The sequence below is a fragment of the Macrotis lagotis genome, chromosome 1, assembly GCF_037893015.1.
Source record: "Macrotis lagotis isolate mMagLag1 chromosome 1, bilby.v1.9.chrom.fasta, whole genome shotgun sequence".
NCBI classification, from domain to species: Eukaryota; Metazoa; Chordata; class Mammalia; order Peramelemorphia; family Peramelidae; genus Macrotis; species Macrotis lagotis.
Genome location: NC_133658.1, coordinates 496778357 through 496801127, shown reverse-complemented (window position 1 = coordinate 496801127; position 22771 = coordinate 496778357). Strand labels below are relative to the sequence as shown.

The window sequence follows — 22771 nt, the reverse complement described above, 5'->3', positions numbered from 1 at the left end:
GCATAACTTACACTTGAAGAGAAGCAAAAGAGTAAGATTAGGCCTAAAGGTTGAAATCAGCTGTCAGGGGCAACTAGATGGTACAGTGGATAGAGCACTGGCCCTGGAGTCAGGAGGACCTGAGATTAAACCCAGTCTCAGACACTTAATAACTGCCTAGCTGTGTGACCTTGGGCAAGTCACTTAATCCTATTGCCTTAATTAAAAAAAACATTTTAAAACATTAAATTTCACAAAAGGGTCAACTGGAACTAGAACATGAAAAATGTTTAAGAATCCCTGCTCACTGAATATAATGGTATATTAATAAGATGGAGTCAATGGGTGATAAAGGGAAGTGCTGGGAGGAAGGGAAAAGAGAGGAAGAAGGAGCTAAGATATTTCACATAAGACTCAAGAAAAAAGTTTCCTCAATGGAGTGGAACAAGGGAAGGCAAGGGGGAATGAGTGAGCCTTCATTCTCATCAGAAATGGCTCGGGGGGCGGGGGTGGCTAGGTGGCTAGGTGGCTAGGTGGCTAGGTGGCGCAGTCGATAAAGCACCGGCCTTGGAGTCAGGAGTACCTGGGTTCAAATCCAGTCTCAGACACTTAATAATTACCTACCTGTATGGCCTTGGGCAAGCCACTTAACCCCATTTGCCTTGCAAAAAACTAAAAAAAAGTGGCTCAAAGGGGAAATAACATACACACTTAATAGGTTATAGAAATATATCTTACCCTAGAGAAGAATTAGAGGAAAGGATGGGATAAGGGGGAATGAGGGGAGAGAAGGGGGGGGGGTAGGTGGCAAAAGAGAGGAAAGATCTGAGCAGGGACAGGGTGAAAGGAGAGAGAGAATAGAATAAGAGTGGGGAGGAATAGAGTGCAGGGAAATACAGCTAGTGATAGCAACTGTGAGAAAAACAGTGAAGCAACTTCTCTAGTGGACTAGATCAGGAAAATGAGGACTGGAATGGTGAAAACTTGCTCAAAGACATAGTAAAAGGCAAAACTGGAATAAAGAAGGCAACTCATCCCAGAGATAGAGCTGTTGGAATTCAAACACAGACTGAAGTACCCTTTTATCTCTCACTATTCTTGAGGTTTCTCTATTGGGGGGGAATTTATGTTCACTCTCACAAGATTATAGTAAAAATATAAAATAAACCAAAGGGGGGAAAAAAAGTCCTGAATCCAAGATATGCACTTAGAGGTTAACAATAATGGCCTTTATATAGTCCGTATATAATACTATATGTGGTCTGTAAAGCACTTCACATATATTGTCACATTTGAAGCTATTATATGTCATTTTTTAACTTAAAGAAGAAACTGAAGCTGAGAGATAAAGCAACTTGGCCAGACCACCCACTTAGGCAGAAAGTGGCATCATCAACTTTACTCCAAATCCTGCTATCCAAATTTATTTCACTAATACTTTACAGCATCTTGCTCTGACTTCAAGGTTCAGATCACAAAACCTAAAATCACACACACAATCTAAAGGGCTTTGCAGAATGACTGGATGGTCTACTTAATGTTGAAATAGATCTTTTTGTTACACATGATTAAGGGAGTATCCAGTAAGTCCCTCACATTGGGGCCAGGACCAAAAACCTCCAAAAAGATAGTGGCTCTCAATCCCCTTTCCTGAGACTAGATCTGACATCTACAAAACAGGACTGAGAGTCTTTGAGTGTTACAAGGTGGAAAGATAACAAAAGGATAGTGATTTAGGAAGAGGTAAGCTCAAGATTCTGAAGCTATCCATTATGACCTCCGCATTTGATAGACCAGAAAAATGGGGACTAGGATGGTTAAAACTTGCTCAAATACATAGTAAATGGAAAAACTGGAATTTTAAACCAATTCTCCTAACTCTAAATCCACTATTCTTCCCATGTCTCTGGACTTTATGAGCTTCAGCATACAGAAGAGTCCACAATGGTCCCTCTAGTCTTTTGAGTTGTTGCAGATAAGGGCAGATGGCTTAACACTTAATTAGTTCTTAGCAACTACTCATTGAGAAGAGTTTTGGTATTCTAAAGGGAGGAGAAAAGTAACCAAGCAGTTTTGATTATTGTCCCATCACTTAAGAGGAATAGGCATAAGATACCAATCACCTAGGGAGATGAAGATTTCTAGTTTGGAACAGAAGATTTAAGATGCAAAGGTTTCAAAGAGATAGGGCAAAAATTAGATAGGGAAGAGGGAAAAAGTACTGCTTGTTAGAGAATGACTAAGCCAGAAATTCTAAAGTTTTGTCCAGAATATATTATTCATCTGGTAGATCAAGTCATAGATTTTATTTTGCCTAAATTTTAGCAAATTGTTAGACAAATATTCATGTAGGAAAAATGAAAAGATGTGGGTTAGTCAATTGTAAAGCTGTACTTATTTACAACTAATCAAATAACCAGGTCTGAGTAGTCAGTCATTCGCTCAAAGTCAACATTAAAGATCTCCAACACAATATCTCAGAGATCTAAATCTGGGCTAATGCTGTGTAATGTTTTAATGACTTAATAGATAAAATCACTATTAAATTTTCAGGTAACATAGGTTTGAAGGCAAACACAGATTAAACACATACTAAAATCCTGGGTGCAATTTTATTAGAATAAATTCAATAGCGCTAACCATAAAAGTTGGTTAGTTGGTTGTCCTTCATTTTCAAATTAGACCAAAATGACATCACTATGCTGGAATCAAAATATGGTGTGCTTGAATAAGAAAAACCACTCTGTGAGTGTCATACAACAAGCTATTACCTTTACCTTTACAGAGATGACAACAGGGGTATCCATTAAATCCTAGAGGCTAACTTCCTCTTGCCTGGAAGATTTCAGTCTTGTACATCTCAGTTGGAAAAGAATCTCTATCAGGGAACTTGCCAGATACTGACATTGAAAATTTCTTCTTCAGTTAGAAGTTTGGCTAGAGAGGAATTTTCAATCTGAAGTATATAGTCAGCATCAGTATTAATAGAAGATGGTCTATTGCGAATACTATGGAAACATTCACCCCATCTCATCAGGATCATGGCCTTTTCACTGATCACTGTAGCTTCATTAGCACTGAGTAGATAAGATGCCCCACAGGCCTTGGCCATAATAGCCTTCCAAGCATCATAAAAACGCTTTGAATTGTTACTATCAGCATAAACTGAATTTCATCTACCTTCTTACTGAGCCAAGAATCCTGTACCTCTCTAAGCTTCGTTTACCCTTTACTTTTGATAGAGTTAAATGCAGCCTTCTTAGAGGGAGATGAACTATCCTGCTGGCAAATCTTTGACTTCTCACTTTTCATTTAGCAGCTTCTGAATTTCTCCATCATTTTCATCAAACTAATCATGTTTGAGTGATCTGGCCCAGATGAGTTAAAAAAAAACAACTAAAAAAACTCACTCCAGAAAAATGCATAAAAAGTTCCAACTTCAATAAGTTTCAATTGCCAGTCTTATTTCACTCAAAGCTGTGATTAGAATAAATTCAATAGGGTTAAAGATAAAATCTTATATTTAGATTCAAGAAGTCTATTTTAACAAATTCATAATGGGGTATGCGAGTTTCCCGTTGTTTTTAAATTCCAGTTCTTCATATAAATTTTAAAGAAAACAAGTTTTCCAAGTCTTCCTGCATTTGATGAATAAAAAAAACTTTACACATTGTAGACATGACCAAAGTATGAATTTGCTTTGCTTAATCACATATATTTGTTATAAGGGCATATAGGCAAAGAGATTTTTGGAGACATTTTACTAGAAAAAGAGAAAAAGAAAAATGCATAAAAGAAAATTGGAGAAGAGCAAGGAGATATGGACAACCAGTTCAGCTTTGAAATTAATGATGCTTTTATTAAATTTATTTTTAAAAGAAATGCAAATTGTACATAATGGTCATATGCAATTTTGCAAGCAACCTGCTTTTATTATGATGGAAAGATCTATGTTTGCTCATATTTGTCAAGTTCAGAAAAAAAAAAGATCAATTTATCCCTACTTTTCACCATTCCACAAAGATGATCCCTTCAGACATATGAAAATTACCAATATCTAAAATAACATTTAATGTGAAAGTGATGGATTTTATCAGTATGTCAAATAAACAACTTAGGGATATAACAAAAATACATTTTGAAATTAAGAAATGAACATTTCATTAAATTCTTTATTATATATCTTAGTATAATTTTCATTTAATGCCTCTACTTTGATATTCATCCATCTCCTATAGTCTGGCTCAGAGAAGTACTGGTGGGAGTTCAGAAGGCTGAGGTTTTGAATAGCTAATGACCCAAATTAGCACAATTAATCTGATGAGAAACAAGAGTTCCCAGACTACTACCTTCAAAAGAAGGTAACAAGCCTGCATTCCCACTACAATTATTTGTAACATCTTCAGTTAAACTTACAAACTTTATTTCTTTCCTCAATTGGAGGATAAAGTATACACACACACACACACACACACAAAACCAATAAAGGACCATAGGTACAATATCATTTCCTCTTAACAAAGGATACTGCCATTTTATCCCAAACAGCTTGATACAAGTGCATTCCTGGATCTGAACAGCACTACCACCAAATTTAGGAGATGCAAATAGTTTACAGCATTTCCTTTTCTAAACATAATAGGGAAAAGAGGGAAAGTCAATGTAAAATGTGAGCTTTGCTCCCATGAATTTTTTTAGGTTTTTGCAAGGCAAATGGGGTTAAGTGGTTTGCCCAAGGCCACACAGCCAGGTAATTATTAACTGTCTGAGGCCGAATTTGAACTCAGGCACTACTGACTCCAGGGCAGGTGCTCTATCCACTGTACCACCTACCCGCCCCCTCCCATGAATTTTTAACAAGTACTAATTACAGAACTAGTATTCAAATCTCAAGTGTTACTTTCTACCAATGTGAACCTGGACAAGTCAAAACTCCTCTGAACCTATTTTCTGATCTATAAAATAAGAAGGATGGAATAGATGACCACTAAGGTATGTCAGACTTCAAATCTATGATCCTATGACTTTCAAATGACTAGGGAAATAATTGTCACACCAGTGTATGTGACATTTCTTTTTTGCTTCTTAAACATCAAATCTGCTTCTTAAGATCAAGTCAAGGATTCTTCCTTCTTTTCTTTTTCTCCAATTGTTGCTGTACTCTTTCTTCTTTTTTCTTCAAGTAATTAGTCATATTATCAAATGTGGTCTTATAGAGACTGCTAAAGCTATCATCCATGCCAGGGGATCCTATGATAGGAAAAAAAGAGAATGAATAAAATAAATATAATATATCATAATCTAACACATAAATATAAATAAATGATGAGCAACAGCTTCTTGTTCAGGCATCAAAATATGGTTCAGGGCTCTATTATAACTTATAACTTTATTAATGAATTAATACATAAACTACATTATTTAGGAAAAATGGATTGTCCTTCAGCAAAATGATGAAGGGGATAGCATTAGAAATTAGGAAATAGTGAGAGCATGATTATAGAAAATTGCAATCAAGAAATCTATATTATACATTTGGTTTTTAAATAAAGAGATGGGTGATACTGTATAATCAAATACAAATAATCTTGGTCTCAGATTTCTTATTGTTCAGTTAGATTAGATCAATTCAATTTTAAATGCTGAGATTGTTATTCAAATAACTCATCAAGTATTTAAATAAATGTCTTTATAAAAAAGCAAATGCTTTAATTCAAAACAGCATCAAACATAAATATAATGAAAAGGTTTCATATTAACTATTTACATTTAATTTCAAAGTCTGTAGGACTATTTTTTCACTCTCTTTTAAGTTCCCTTTAAATTCCTACCCATCAGAAATAAATGTCTATTTTATTCCCATTTACTCTCCCCATTAATCAAAGCATATATTCCATTCTTCTTTCTACCTGTGCTTTTTTCATTTTATATTATGTATATTATTTCATAAACATTTTTTCAAATTTCCTTGTTTTCCTCTACTTTTTAGCCTTAAATATACTAAAGTAAATCATTCCATTAATGTGCCTACTGTGGGACAATTAAGTTTTTAATTACTACATAAAATGCTGCTTCAAAAATCTGTAAATAGATAATTTTTATCATAGAAATTTCTCCAAGTGTCCCTCCCTTTTCAGCTTCCCTGAGAATCATCTTCTAAAACAAACATTTAGAAGAAAGAGAAAAGCAAATTTAACATCCCCCCAAATTGTTCTTATTACTTTTGGTGTTTTTAGTTTTAGAGTATGGGTATAGAGATCCTACGTATTTCTAAGGATATTTGTAATTATTGGTATAGAGACCCTTTGTATTTCTAGGTACAGTAATTCAAACATTTGTTGACTTTTGCTATACTCTATAGGTCCTTTTTCTTTCCCTCCCCTAAAAAATTTCATTAACATTTATTTTTTTCATTTTAGTTTCAAATTCTTTTCCCTTACAACCTCTTCTCCCTCCCATTGAAAAAGTAATGTTTTTTTCCCTTTCCCTTTAGTTCTAACTCTTCTTTCACAATATGACTAATATGTAAATATATTAAACATAAATGTACATGTACAACTTTTACCAGACTGTTCACCACCATGGAGAGATGGAGGGAAGGGAAGGTGGTAGAAAAATGTGGAACTCATAAATTTGCAAATAGACAAATGCTGAAAAATTACTATTGCATATATTTGGAAAAATAAAATAAAATTTCAATCTAAAAAAATTATATATGTGAAATCATAAAAATCACATTTCCATAATAGCCACATTATATTTTTTAAAAGTCAAGAAAAAGGTAAAAAATTTCATTTTGATATGCCCTCAGAGTTCATCAGTTCTCTCTCTCCATAGCTAGATAGTATTTTCCATCAGAGTCCTTTGGAATTGTCTTGGACTATGTCATCATAATTATAATATTGCTGTTACTGTGTACAGTGTTCTCCCAGTTCTGCTCGTTTCAATTTGCTTCAATTTATATATGTATTCCCAAATTTTTTTGAAATCATCCATCTTATCATTGATTATAACTCAACAGTATTTCATTGAAATCAAATGCCAAAATTTATTCAGCTCCTACCCAACTGATGAGCAACCCCTCAATTTTTCAATTATTCACCACCACAAAAAGAGCTGCTATAAATATTTTTGTTCGTATAAATATATTGCTGGGTCAAAGGTCAGGTATAGTTTGACAGCCCCTTGGGCACAACAACAAATTGTCCTTCAGAAAGGCTGGACCAGTTTACAGCTCTACCAACAGTGCATTAATGTCCCTACTCCTCCATACACTCTCCAGCACGTCATTTTCCCTATCTGTTATTTTAGCCTAGATGTGAGCAAAGTTTTTTTAATTTGCATTTCTATGATCAGTAGTGATTTAGAGTTTGTGTGTCTAGGGGGCAGCTTAGATTTCCTCTTCTGAAAACTGTCCATTCACAGATCATGACCATTTATTAACTGGGCAACAGGTCTTATTTTTATTAATTAGTTCAGTTCCTATATATTTAAGAAATAAGGACTTTTATCAGAGAAACTTGCTATAAAACTTTCCCCCAGTTTCCAGTTATCTAATTTTAGCTGCATTAGTTTGCGGAAAATCTCTTTTAATTTAATGTGATCAAAATCATATTTTATTTTCTCTCTATATCCTATCTAGTCATAAACCTTTTTCTTGTGCAAGGATCTGAAAGGTAAAATTTTCCATGTACCTCTAATTTCTTTATTACATCACCCTTTATTTATGTCTATATCAAGTACCCATTTTGATTTTTTTTCTTAGTATATGGTGTGAGATGTTGGACTTGTCTAGTTTCTGCCAAAATAACTTTCCAGTTATCCAAGCAATTTTTATCAATTGCGAGTTCTTGTCCTAAAGGCTTGGTTGTTTATATTTATCAAACACTATTCAGGACTTAAAAATTTGTTTTATTAATTGTACTTACAAATAAGAAGTGAAGAGCTTTTTATGGATTAATCTGTAATTGGCAATTTCCTTTACTAGTTTGTTAGTTGAAGAAGTTGAACTTTTTTGAGATACACTTTAAAAGTTCAAAAGTTCAAGATTTACAAATGATATCAATGCTATATGTTAAATAACAGCAGTTTAAGTATATATTCATATTTTGCATATATTTTAGTAAGAATGCTATGAATATTTTTCCATTACATACTAAGTTGATTCTTGACTTTTTACTGTGTTGTGTTGAAGAAATGTTTTCTATACCTATTGCTTAGAGTTTTTACACTATTAGATATTATCAAAGATATTTTCTGAACTCGATACAAGGTTTTTTTCAGTTATAATTTCATAGAATCAAAGAAGGCTATCTAGTACAATCCAAACTCAAAAAAGAAATCTCATTATAACAAGCCTGTACAAAAAGATATCACTAGTTTTAAATGAATCCCTTCAAGGAAGGGGGACATACACCCTTCCAAAAAAGCCTATTTCAATATAGATAACTAATTACTAAGGAAATGTCTCTATTAACAATCCTAAATTCTCTCTTCTAAAATTTCCATTTATTGTTCTTGGTTGTGAATTCTAGGGCTAACAGAATAAATCTAAATCCTCTACTACATAATAGCTCTTCAAAAGGGTTAAGAAAGCATTCTCCTTGAGTCTTCTCTGCTCCAAACTAAATATTCCCAGATCCTTCAATTGATCTTTATATGGCAATGACTGAGGGTCTTTTAGCACTCCGACTGCCCTCAATTGATCAATGTACTTCACAAGTAGCATCCAGAATTGCTGATTGTTAGACCCAGAACACAAATTCTATATGTGCTATGATGAGGACATATAGTCTATCAAGACCATTGCCATCTTGGTACTACAAGTTATTAGTTTAATGCTGTTCAGATCAAATTATTTTAGTTTTTTTTTTAGCAGTCACATCACATTGTTATTTAATTGTTCAATCATGCCTGACTTTTTGACTCAATGGACCACAATGTTCATGAGGCTTTCTTGGCAAAGATACTGGAATAGCTTACCATTTCCTTCTCTAGGAAAACAGAGGCCAAGTAACTTGCCTAAGGTCACACAGCTAGTAAGTGCCTGCAGTCACATTTGAACTCAGGTCTTCCTGACTGCAAGCACTGTGAATATCACATTACTGACTATATTGAGTTTATAGCCAACTAAAAACCCCAATCTTCCAAATTGCTATCAACTATGCTTCTACCATCTTGTATTTGTAAAATGAACTCCAGATCCAAATATTTTAATTTACATTTATTCCTATTAAATTTCAAATTGTTAAATTCAGCCCAAATTTTTGGCTCTTCAATATCTTTTTTTAAACTTGTCATTCCACCCAACTTTGTGTTATCTGCAAATCTAACAAGCATGGCTTTTATCCAAGTTATTCACAAAAATGTTAAAAAAGTATAGGACCAAGAATGAATTGGTCTCCTGGGTGTCTTAACTGGAGACCTTCTACCAAGGTGGAAATGAACTATTAAAGACTACTCTGAATCCAAACATTCAACCAGTTATAAATCCATAAAAGTGAACTATGTTCTAGCCTACATTTTTCCTTATTTTACACAAGAATAGTAGGGATTTTATCAAATTCTTTCCTAAAATCTAGATAAATGATACTAAATTTATTGACAATATTGATTCATGGTTTGGTTTGTTTGTTTTTTTAAAACCGTACCTCTGATTTCGTAAGCACAGGGAGTTCCTAGTGAGGAACTCCTCCTGATATGTATGAAAACCTCAGAAATTTATAGATTTAAAGAGTTTCCTAAGCCATAAAGAATTTAAGTTAATTTCCTAGAGTTACACAACCAATATATATCAGAGGAAGCACTTTCACCCAAGAACAGTTCTAACTATTCTGTAATGCCTCACTCAATTTAGTAATCCCTGTCTTAAGGTTAGCTCTGTACACAATGTTCTTGATGAACCCAAACTATGCTGGCTTTTTGTAACTACTATTTCCTTTTTTGAAGGTTCATTAGCATTTTCTTTTAAGAATCCACAGAAGTTTTGTTGGAACTTGACATAAAGTTAGTTAGTTCAAAGCTACTATCTTTTATTCTAACCTTTAAAAAAAATTGATTTGTTCTTTTGCAGATCTCCAATACCTCTCTAGTTCTTCATAATTATTTGAGTGGCTAGTGACCACATTCACTAGTTCTTTCACTATTAGAGAATGTGACTTCCGTGGATCAGATGACATTGCTTCATCAAGGTGCTCCCTCATCTCTTCAGGATCACTTTCTGAGTATTTTTTTTCCTATTCTTTATCCTATTCCTATTCTTTATCTTTCTCCTATTCCTATCCTATATCTTTATCCTATTCTTTATCACAGGCCATTCTACTTGGTGAAGAAAACAACAGTTCGACCTTTTCTTTGTTTTAACTTTCAGTGTCTCATCCACATATCCCAGTCTTCATGTTCCTGTTTTGGTCCTTCTCTCTCCCTTGACATAGCTAAAGCCTACCCTTCCCTCAAAATGAAACCTCCTTTTGTTGTCCTTAGCTTTCCTTGTTAACTTCAGAAGCTTAAATACTTACATTTTTCTTCTGATAGCTTTTCTGATGCTGTCAAGCCAAATATAAACTCTAACTCTGCAAGATGAATAATCTAACTATACTACAGTATTCTTAGCTAATACTATATTTACTAATTCTGGATCTAACTCAAAAGCAAAAATGAATTAAACTTTGTTAGTATTACTTTTTTAAGTTTTAATTCCATATTTATCTGCTACAAGGTAATGAGTAATGGTAAATCTTTTTCTGATATTTATGAATAATCTTTGTAACACAAATATTATTTGTTCTTGAAAAGTTTGAAAGAATTTGGTCTGAAAACTTTCTCTACTAAGTTGGTTTATTTTTATGGGGAAATTTCATTGCTTACAACTCTTATTTCTTCCTTTTCAGACTGGTTTGTTTAAATTATTAAATTCTTCTCATCAATTTTTGAAATTAATATTTTTCTAAAAAATGTTTTTAGTTTTCCAATTTTTTAGACATGGATCTGTTAATAATTCTTAATAATATTGCCATTTCTTTTGTGTTTGTTGTGAACCCCATTTTACAAACATGATTTAACTAATTGGTATTTTTTCTCATTTTAAATCTGAATTTGGTAGGAGTGAGGGGAAGGGGGGACAATTCTTGGTTTTATTACCTATTATTCTTTCATTTTCTATTTTCCACCCTTCTTTTCAGTCCTTAATTTCATCCAGGCACCATACATTTAGAGCAGCAAAGTACATCCAAGAAAATTTGATACAACCTCTTCATTTTAAAGAATGAGTGGCAGACAGGTCAAATGAGTCAATTTGTCCAACATCACCAATATAAACCCAAGTCTTCTGACTGCCAATTCAACACTTTTTCACTGCAACATGTTGTCTACATGAATTTTTTTCCTGCTAAGAATTACAAAGTACAGGGCAGCTAGGTGGTGCAAAGGGGGCGGCTAGGTAGCAAGTAAATAGAGCACCAGCCCTGGAGCCAGGAGGACCTGAATTCAAATCTGGCCTCAGACACTTAATAATAACCTAGCTGTGTGAACTTGGGCAAGTCACTTAACTCCACTGCCTTACCAAAAAAAAAAAAAAAAAAAAAACCCAAACATATCACTGATACTCTTTCTTTTATGAATATGCCTAAAGAGAAGTTACATTTTTATCCTTTTTAAACAGGAATGTGACGTCCTATTCATTTCATTAAGTAATTTATAATCGAAGTCTACTTTTATCAATGGAAATTATAATCATGCTTCTTTTTTTGAATCTCCAATAGCATGATCCACCTCAAAATAGTTGGACTATTCATATTTATTTTACATAAAACAAACACAACTGATCCAACATTTTTCTCTTACTCTTAAGCCTGACTAAAGGGAGTTAGGTCAATCAAAAATCATCTACTTTAACTAATACAATTATTAAATAAAGTATTTTAGCGGGCGGAGCCAAGATGGCGACAATAAAGGATCAAGTCTTAGGAGCTCTTTGATAAACTCATAAACCAAGGACTCTAACTAAACTTTCGAGAGACAGAACCCACAGAGGGACCCAGTGAGGCACTTCTCCTACTCAAGGTAACCTGAAAAAAGAGCAGAAAGGCTCTGCTCCCCGGGGTTGGAGGGGCTGCCCGCCAGAGGGGTGGCCCACCAGAGCAAAACAACCTCAGCCTTCAGGAGGCAGGCCCAGGGCGCTGGGAGCCGCAGCTCTGAGCAGCAGGGGAGTCTCCGGACCTACACCCCGGGGAGCACCAGGCACAAAGTGGGGGAACAGCGGGGGACTCTGCTGGAGCGAGCACATGGAGCCCAGCCTTCAGGGCACACAGCAAGCAACGTGGTCTTTCTGCAGCCCTGATCCAGGAACAGAAGCAGGTGGAGCCGGTAAGCAGGAGCCCCCAGGGCATGAGTCCATGGAGCTGAGGGAGGGGAGTGAAGAGAGAAAGACTACAGAGCTTTGTCCTCAGCCCCAGGAACAGGACTCTGGGGCTCTGACCAAGTTCAGATCCTGATTGCAGTCTAGGCTAACCCCACCCCCAAAGAGCAGCAGGCCCCCCCCCCACCTCAGCCACATGGCAGAGGGGGGCGCATATGGTCATTCACAGACCAGGAGGGAGGACAGAGCCTCACACACTGGGACCCCTGTGGGAGTGTCCCAAAAGATCAGGAAGCACCCCAAAACAGGCGCAGGCTGGAAAAAATGAGCAAGCAGAGAAAACAGAGGATCACAATTGAGAAATATTTTGCAAATGAGCCCAAGAAGGATCAAAATACTCAGTCTGAAGATGAGGAAGCACAAGCTCCTGCATCTAAAGACTCCAAGAAAAACAGAAATTGGGCTCAGGCTATGACAGAGATTAAAAAAGACTTTGAAAATCAAATGAGAGAGTTGGAAGAAAAACTGGGAAAAGAAATGAGAGAGATGCAGGAAAAACATGAAAATGAAGTCAGCAGTTTAGTCAAGGAAATCCAAAAAAATGCTGAAGAAAATAGCATGCTAAAAACCAGCTTAGGTCAAATGGATAAAACAGTTCAAAAAGTTATGGAGGAGAAGAATGCTTTAAAAAGCAGAATGGGCCAGAAGGAAAAGAGACAAGAAAACTCTGAGGAGAACAGATCCTTCAGACAAAGAATAGAATGCAGGGAGATACCAGAAATCAGGAATCAATACTTCAAAACCAAAACAATGAAAAATTAGAAGAAAATGTGAAATATCTCATTGAAAAAAAACTGATATGGAAAACAGACTTAGGAAAGATAATTTAAAAATTATTGGAATACCTGAAAGTCATGATCAGGAAAAGAGCCTTGACATCATTTTCAAAGAATTACTACAGGAAAATTGCCCTGATATCCTAGAAGCAGAAGGCAAAATAGAAATGGAGAGAATCCACCGATCCCCCTGAGAAAGAGATCCCAAAAAACCAACCTCCAGGAATATTATAGCCAAGTTCCAGAACTCCCAAGTCAAGGAGAAAATATTACAAGCAGCCAGAAGGACACAATTCAAATACCTTGGAGCTGCAGTCAGGATCACACAAGACTTAGCAGCAACTACAATGGAAGCTCGTAGGGCTTGGAATAGAATATACCAGAAGGCAAAAGAGCTTAGAATGTAGCCAAGAATGAACTACCCAGCAAGGCTGAATGTCCTCTTCCAGGGAAAAAGATGGACTTTCAATGAACTAGGGGAATTTCAAATGTTCCTGTTGGAATGGCCAGAGCTGAACAGAAGGTTTGATCTTCAGATGCAGGACTCAGGTGAAGCATGGAGACTGGAGGAGCTGGGGGAAATATGAAGGACTTGATGATGATGAACTACATGTATTCCTGCATAGAAAAATGACACTGATAATACTCATATGAACCTTCTCAGTTAATAGAGCAGGTAGAGGGAGCTTTTATAGTTGAAGCACAGGAGAAAGCTGAATTTGAAGATAAAATATGGTGTAAAAATGGAGTTAATAGAAAAAAGGGAGATGTAATGGGAGAAAGAAAAAGGAGAGGGGGAATAGGCCAAGATATTTCATATAATAAGACTTTTCTTTATTATAATGAGCTATTGCAGTGCTATGGAAGGGGGGAAGGCAAGGGGGAATGAGGGAAACTTCGCTCGCATCAGAGGTGACTAGGAGAGGAAACAGCATATATACTCAATGGGGTATAGGCATTCGGAGTAAGGAGAGGGGGTGACAGGGGGAAGGAGGGGATGCGAGTGATGGAGAGGATGGACCATGGGGGAGAGTGGTCAGATATAATACATTTTCTTTTTTACTTCTTGCAAGGGGCTGGGATTGGATGGTCTGTCCAGGACTAGGGATCTGTCTGCTGAGCCAGTCAATGACCCTACAGCAGAGTCAGAGTGAAAGGAGAGAGAAAATATAGTACATGGTAGTGGAGAAATACGAAAGGAGGGAGTTGCGATCAGCAATGGCAACGCTGGAAAATTATGGAAGTAACTTTTGCCATGGACTAATCATAAAGAATGTGATCCACGCATGACAGAGTTGTTGATGTTAGAACAAAGACTGAAGCACATTTTTTAATATTATTGCAGAGCAAATGGGGCTGGGTGGCCTGCCTGGGGCTGCATAGCAGGGTGATCCTTGGGTGTCTAAGACCAGATTGGGACCCGGGTGCTCCTGGCTCAAGGGCCAATGCTCTGTCCACCGCCCAGCCACCCCTACTATTATTACTATTTTATTTTATTTGGGGTCTTTTTTTCTTTTCTTTTGGTTTCTGCAGGGCAGTGGGGTTTGGGTGGCTTGCATATCACACGGCTGGGTGATTGCTGGGTGTACGGGGCCGGATGTGGGCTCGGGTGCTCATGGCTCCAGGGCTGGTGCTCTGTCCATTGTGCCACCTGGCCGTACCTACAATTATTACTATTATTTTTTTAATTTTAATATTTTTTCTCTCCCCTTTACTTTATCACTGAAGCAAGTCTATATTTATGGGGGAGGGCATATCTCGTTTACTCTTAAACAAGAATATTTTACTAATGTAAAAATAACACTGATTGTACAAAATGAGAATAAATATTAAATAAAAAAAAGAAAGCAAAAAAATAAAATAAAATAAATTTTAAAAAAAGTATTTTATATTTCAGGTTTATTAAACTATCAAGTCCTAGGCTTCCCTAAGTTTTGACTGTCTTTGAAATTGCCAATTCCTCTTCTTTCTCTTCCTTTTATCTGTGTTAAAGTTTTTTATTAGTAAATATGAAAATACCTCAATTTTTTAATCCTTTAGCAATCATAATTTGCTTTGTTAAATAATATACTTTTTAATCAAAACTGATTGTTGCTATTATAGATAGAAAAGATAATATACTTTATCCATACACATGTACATTTAGGTATTTAGTAATGCTTAACTAAAAATTTTAACAAGCAAACCAACACTATTCTTTACTTATGTAGTCAATTTTGTTTTTGCTGTTTGTGGAGATCTCTTTAATTGTGGATTTTTGTTGATTCTAAAAGTAGTGTCACTAGATTACTAGTCATGGAGAACAGTACAAGATAAGAACACAGTAAGGTAGGAAGGGGTCAAGTTAAGAAGAGCATTAAAACTTAAACAGATTTCAAATTTGATCCTGGAGATCACAGGAAAGATAGTAAGAGGAAAAGAAGTGAAGATAGCCATTGTAGATGTTTTTCTCAAGAAGTTTAGCCACAAAAGGAGAGAGGCAGAATTATGACTTGAAAAAGATTAAGTGAGGAAATTTTGAGAAGAGGGAAAAAACAAGCTTATTTGTTGGTAATAAAAAAACAGTCAATAAATAGGCAGATATTGATTATTAGGAGAGATAAAAGAAGGACACTGGATAAGAAGGAATGGAATGGAATTATTTGTGTATGTAGAGAGATTTGCCTCGGCAAAGGAGAAAAGCCACCTTTTTATATGAGACATAATTGAAGGAAATCATGGCAAACAGCATCTGGGTGATGTGATAAGAGGAAATGGGGAAAAACTTGTGAATAGCTTCTATTTTTTGTCAATGAAAAAAATATGAGGAAAAATTCTCAACTGAGAGGGTCAAGAAAATAAAAGATATTTTTAAAAAGGATGAAAAGGCTTTAAAAGAACTCCTATGGAGAATGGAACAGTTAATGAATAAAAAACCATAAAAGTATTACTTTACCACAATAAGGCCCAGTTGAAATTATGTAACAAAATTGTAGAGGATACAATCAGCAGAATGGGAAAATAAGGATAGTGGCAGCTGTTAATGTTTTCTTGATTGCCTTTTTCAGTATTAATATGATGAGAAATATGGATATTAAATTAAAAGCCTGTCTTGAATGAAGCAAAGTTACTACCAAGTTACACTGACTATTCAGCATGCTCTTAGTAACACAAGTAATTTTTCTTATTAGACTAAACAGCATAATTTAGAAGATGAATCTGCATGAAAAACAAAATACCACCTTATGTCACTGCAAAAATCAAATAAAATAATCAAAAGTTTATTCATCTTAATGCTTCCTTCCTAACAAGAATAAGTTGATTATAAACAAAAATTCAAAACATGTATAACTAGGTAAAGAGTTTCATACACTAAAAATTATGAAATATTTAAGAGGGTTTTGCTGTTTTTCTGTGAGGCAATCATGGTGACTTGTCTAAGGTCACACAGTTACTAAGTCAAGAGTCTGAGGCCACATTTGAACTCAAATCCTCTGACTCCAGGCTTGATGCTCTGACTACTGTGCCACCTACTTGCCCCAAATATTTAAAAGTTTTGATCAAAAAATATAAACTCTAAGAATATAGGATAATTGGATCCTTCCCATTAAGAAGGGGAACAGTGTCTTTTTATCCTTCATTTTCTTTCTTTCTTCTTCTTCTTCTTTTTTTTTTGCAATGCAATGGGGTTAAGTGGCTTGCCCAAGGACACACGGCTAGGTAATTAAGTGTCTGAGGGCAGATTTGAACGCAGGTACTCCTGACTCCAGAGCCAGTGCTCTATCCACTGCGCCACCTAGTCACCCTATCCTTCATTTTCTAAGAAGACCATAAGATCAGGGAGATGATGCCATGTCAAGCCCATGAATTGGATTTAAGTGAGGACATCTGTGCTAGGTCCCCAGTCTCTCTTTCTTCTTCAGAGCAATCTGGGTCCAGTGGCCAGATATGGATCAGGACAACTGGAGATGGACCTGGACGTAAGGCAATCAAGGTTAAGTGACTTGTCCAAGGTCACAGCTAGTAAGAGTCAAGTGTCTGAGTTCAGACTCCCATCTTCCTAACTCCAGGGTCAGTGCACCACCTAGGTGCCCACAGAAGGGGAACAATATTCAGATAGAAGCAGCTAGAATGACTGGGGAATATTTATGAATGCAATCTAAAAACTCCAAAGCAATTCTACTGACCATTGTGTTTTCCTTTATCTGAGCAACTAGAAATGGAATATTCTAAGGTACATGAGGTTGTGCTTATTCTCAGTTTGTGCATTTATAAGAGTCTCTAACTTCCTTGACCTAGCCCAATATAAAACTACACTGCCTCTAACATGGTCAGTCAGTGGTTGGGCTTTATCTTGAGAAAACTGATTTCCTAAACACTTCCCTTAAATGCTAATCCAGACAAATACAGCAGTTGATAGGAAAGTGAATGCACATCTTCTAGAGCCTTTCTTGAATCAGGGAGTCCACTTGGTTCATATATAACTCAATAAACGCTATCATTAGATCAAATGATTGTTTCCTTTAATTTTTGAAGCTGACTGAACACTCAGAAAATGGCTTTTACCCACACAGATAGACTCATATCCTTTCCTAAGCACAAACAACAAATTAAGTCTGTCATTGAGTTCACACCAAGTTGGAATAAGCCCTGAGAAAACTAGCTTTATAAGTATGAGTTTAATAGAACCTCAGATATCAATTAGCCTATGTATAAAAAGGTTAAAGTCAAGAACTGGGAAGTCACCTATTAAGATTCAGAAAATCCAGGGTTTAGACACCGGTTGTCTAAGGAAAACTCTAAAACTAAGTTGCAGGACAGCTGCTGATCTGTCCTAGTCAAAGGAAATATAAACAACAAACAAATGAAAGTATATGTTGCAGCCCCTTTCTGTCAAAATAGCCATGACATGTAATAGTGAATACATTTTCCTTTTCATTCCAAGACTAAGAGCAGTAATGCTGAAAATGGTCACAGGTACCCACTGGCAAAAGAATGCCTTGTCAAAAAGGAGACCCTAGAAATGATTTCAGACATTACATTAAAAGTAAATATCTCACCACCTTCCATCATGGTCCAGTTTTCATGTAGGTTATTAGAGATTTTCTTTAACACCTCATGTTTGGAAACAGGCTGAGGAAGGGAAAAAAAGTCAATATTTATCATAAGAAAAATGCAATTCCACGGAGTTCTCACCATAAAGAGGAAAACAAATATCAGAGGGGTGGGAGAGGAGCAAAAGAACTGAAATTACCTTGAGTCTGAATAATGCTTTATAGTTTTCAAAGAAGTTTATATACATTATTTATTGATCCTAATAAATGAGATAAGCATAGTATCATGAAAGATAAATGATTTGCCACACTTAAACAGCTGATAAAGTGGCAGAGCTAAGAACCCAAGCCATCACTACCCTAGACTGCTCCATAACTATGCTATACAGACTCTTCCTAAAAAATACAAACAAAAATACTGAAACATGATCCAGCAAAAATTTTAAGAAAAACAAAATAAGGTGCACAGAACTAGTACTGTACCTACATAGCCTATATTAATGTGAATAATTTATGTGATTTAAAATCATGCTTCTTACCTGCCACTGTCCATTCTCAAGGTGATAGAGCAAAACAGGCACTTCTCTACACTCTTGTAAAATCCAAAGTCCTTGCATTTCCTCAAAAGCAATGTCCCACACTCTGTGATTAAAGGTAAGTTGTTGTTTGTATATCAGCTGTTTCTTGGTACCCTCAAGTTGGAAGATGTAGATTACAGGAATACTTTTAAGAAGAAAAAAGAAAAATTTTTAAAAATTAATTTCATGCAAATTTTAACAATTCATATGCAAAAAATCTAGGTGTTTTAGTGAAGAGCAAGATAAGTGAGTTTAGTATTGGGGAGGAAGAGGAAGATTTATTTGCTTTTATAGTCCTATCTCCTTGGATTGAGAATATGAAGATTATAGCATCAGAAATAGCAATCAAAGATTGTAATGTTTTATAACTATATTCAAAGATTCCTGTATATAATTTTACAAATTTACAATCATGTACATAAGTTTCATATATATCAGATTTTTAAAAAGCCTCACCCTTAAGAATTCAAAAGTTAGATAGTATCAGCTTCATCATGGTAGCCCACCATATTTTCCCTCTCCCATTAACAATACTTACTGTCAAATCATATAATAAAAATGGCTTGTTGTATTCTGTTTTATCAGAGGTAATGTGGTCAACCCGCAGAGTGAGACAGTTAAAAGGGATTAAGGATAATTCCAAGTTCACTAAGTTTCGTAAGCTTCTCTTATAAGGAATAGACTGTGGCATAAGATATCATCATTCAACAAATACTCAGTAACTGGCTACTAATACTGTGCTAGACAATTGGAATAGAAAAAAGCAAAACATAAATTCTAAGATCTTTTATTAATTTGATTGCTAAAAGACAGACTGCTTTTACAGAATAAGTTACCAGATGCTCTTTCATCTGTAAATTACCAAAACTTTAATATTCAAGCAAAAAGTCTTTCAAAAAGATATGCAATTCTGGGGCAGCTAGGTGGCACAGTCAGTAGAACACTGGCCCTGGAGTCAAGTTCAAATCCAGCCTCAGACACATAGCTATGTGAACTTGGGCAAGCATCTTACTCCATTGCCTTGCAGGAAAAATAAAAATTAAATTAAAATTTTTTTAATTTATAAAAGATATGAAATTCCATCATTTTATTTGTAGTAGATACTATAGTTCTCTAAATAATTCTAGTCTATTTGACAAATATAACTAAATAACTAGGTAAAAGTTACTCTAATGGGAAAAGAAACAAATAAAGGTGTCAAGTCGCAAGAGATGAATTCTCAACACATCTGCCAGTTCCTACTGAACTCAAAATACCCAGTATGCCAGAAAATTCATACAACTCCATGATTGTCCCAATTATTTTTGCTGAAATGTGCCCATGTCTGTATCCCAAAGAGAAGTGGTAGCAAAGAAGTGGAAATAGAGGGGATGCCCATCAATTAGGGGATGGTCGAACAAGCTGTAGTATGTCAATGTAATGCAATATTATTGCTCTATAAGAAACAATGAGTAGAAAGACTTCAGAAAAACCTGGAAAGACTTACATGAATGAATGAAGTGAGCAGAACCAGGAGAACATCATATACCACAACAGCAACACTGTGCAATGATCAACTATGATGGACTCCTCTCAGCGTCACAAAAATCAAAAACTCTAAAAGATCTGTGATGGAAAATGCCATCCACATCCAGAAAAAGAACAATGAAATCTGAAAGCAGATCAAAGCACACTATTTTCACCTTTTTAAATTTATTTTTTTGCATTTTCCTTCTCATAGTTTTGTACTTTTATTCTGATTCTTCTTTCATAGCAGGATTAATTTGGAAATGTGTATAACATGATACACACACACACACACAAACACACACAGACATATAAAAGCTATATCAAGTTACTTACTATCCTAGGGTGGGGGAAGGGAAGGAAAGGGAAAAAACTACAAAATGAATATTGAAAACTATCTTTAAAGAGAATTGGAAAAATAAATTTAAATTTTAAAAAATGAAATAATGCCAATGGAAAAAGTCAATTTGAGGGGCAGCTAGGTGGTACAGTGAATAGAGCACCAGCCCTGGAGTCAGGAGTATCTGAGTTCAAATCCAGTCTCAGACCCTTAATAATTACCTAGCTATATGCCTTGGGCAAGTCACTTAACCCCGTTGCCTTGCAAAAAAACTAAAAATAAAAGTCAATTTGAGGCCTTTCCCACATTTTAATATAAATCTATCGATAATAAAGATAAGGTTAAAAAGAAGATTAGAGGCATTTTGGAAACTATAAGATAATTCTGTCAATCCCATGTTCCTCCTTTAAATATTAATCTTAACCCCATTTCAAAAACCTTAAAAAAATATAGAATCAGGAAAGGAGGTTAATGAAAATGTAGTAAAAATAAAGAATGGGCAGTCCAAGAATTGGTATTTATATATAAAATTGGTGGAGGTGTGTGTGTGCACATGCCTGCGTGTATATAAAAATTCTAGTGGTTGGTTTCAAGTCCAATGGATGATTTGTCCTTAAGACAAATTTATGGGAAGGACATGAACAAATTACACAAGATGAGAAAGTGGGTTATGATTTGCATCAAATGGAGAGAATAAACATAATAAAAAGGTCACACATCCACTAAAGCAGTGAATTACAATTACTATTAATAAAGCAGACAGTGTATGTTTACACATTCTCATGAAATAGCCCAAATTCACTGGAAGGAGGCATCCCAACAATGAAGCAATTATTAAGATTTTACAAATCAAAATTTAGCTTTAAATTCATATAGCATGAGGGGAAGGAAGCGAGATTGGGTAAAAAAAATTGTAAAATTAAAAAACCAATTAAAGTAAAAGAAGTCATATAGCATCCAGATAAAAGAGGAAAAGTCTACTGAAATAAAAAAGGGCAATCTCCCCTATTTTTGGAATATTCAAATTCTTTTTTCTTAATTTTTTTCCAATTTTATATAAAGATAATTTTCTTTTTTTTAGGTTTTTTTTTTTTGCAAGGCAGATGGGCTTAAGTGGCTTGCCCAAGGCCACACAGCTAGGTAATTATTAAGTGTCTGAAGCCGGATTTGAACCCAGGTACTCCTGACTCTAAGGCAGGTGCTTTATCCACTAGACCACCTAGCCACCCCAAAGATAATTTTCAATATTGATTTTTAGTAAGAGCTTTGAGTTCTACATTTTTTCCCTTCCCTTCCTTCCCTCCCCACAGCAGCAAGTAATTTGATACAGATTATATGTTTATAATCATACTTAACAATATTTCCATGCTAATCATGTTGTAAAACAAGAATCAGAACAAAAGGTGAAAAATCCATGAAAAAAATAATAAAACCAATTTTAAAAAGTGAAAATAGTATTCTTAGTCTTCATTAAGAATTCATGGATTTTCTCTGGATGTGGATGGCATTTCCAATCACAAGTCTTTGCTCGAGGTACTGATGAGAAGAGCTAAGTCTATCATAGGTGATCATCATACAATGTTGCTCTTAATATGCTCAATGATCTCCTGGTTCTGTTCACTTCACTCAGCCTTAAGTTCATGTAAGTCTTTCTAGGCTTTTCCGAAATCCATCTACTCATCAATTCTTATGGAACAATAGTACTCCATCATGGATATCCCCCTCAATTTTCAATTCTCTGTCACTACAAAGAGCTGCTATAAATATTTCTTGTTCATTTGGGGTCGTTTTCCACCTCTTTTTGATCTGTTTGTGATAGAGACCTCATAGTGGTATTGCTGGATCAAAGGGTATGCAATTTTATAATTCTTTTAAGGTATGCAGCTTTATAATTCTTTTAACATAGATTCAAACTGCTCTCCAGAAATATTACATAAATGTATAATTTTACCACATGCCCTCCACAATGCATCACTTTCCTTTTTTGGATATAAGTAAACTCAAATTCTTTTTTTTTTTAGGTTTTTTTGCAAGGCAATGGGGTTAAGTGCCTTGCCCAAGGCCACACAGCTAGGCAATTATTAAGTGTCTGAGGCCAGATTTGAACTCAAGTACTCCTGACTCCAGGGCCAGTGCTCTATCCA

The 22771-nt window shown here is 35.3% G+C and overlaps 1 protein-coding gene across 4 annotated transcripts in view; it reads right to left on the bottom strand.

Annotated features, from left to right (window-relative positions):
* Positions 1 to 3794: 3794 nt before the first annotated feature.
* The window catches only part of WDR4 (WDR4 tRNA N7-guanosine methyltransferase non-catalytic subunit), a 75559-nt gene continuing 56582 nt past the window's right edge, over positions 3795 to 22771 (bottom strand). For 2 of the 4 annotated variants that reach the window (XM_074213909.1, XM_074213907.1), the window contains 3 exons: positions 18743 to 18926; positions 18210 to 18282; positions 3796 to 5229 (listed from right to left, as the gene is read on the bottom strand). In XM_074213909.1, the coding sequence (XP_074070010.1) occupies positions 5096 to 5229; positions 18210 to 18282; positions 18743 to 18926 (391 nt within the window). In that variant the 3' untranslated portion in view covers positions 3796 to 5095. Of the gene's footprint in view, positions 5230 to 18209; positions 18283 to 18742; positions 18927 to 22771 lie in introns of all 4 variants that reach the window. The other 2 variants (XM_074213908.1, XM_074213910.1) reach the window with 2 other exon arrangements.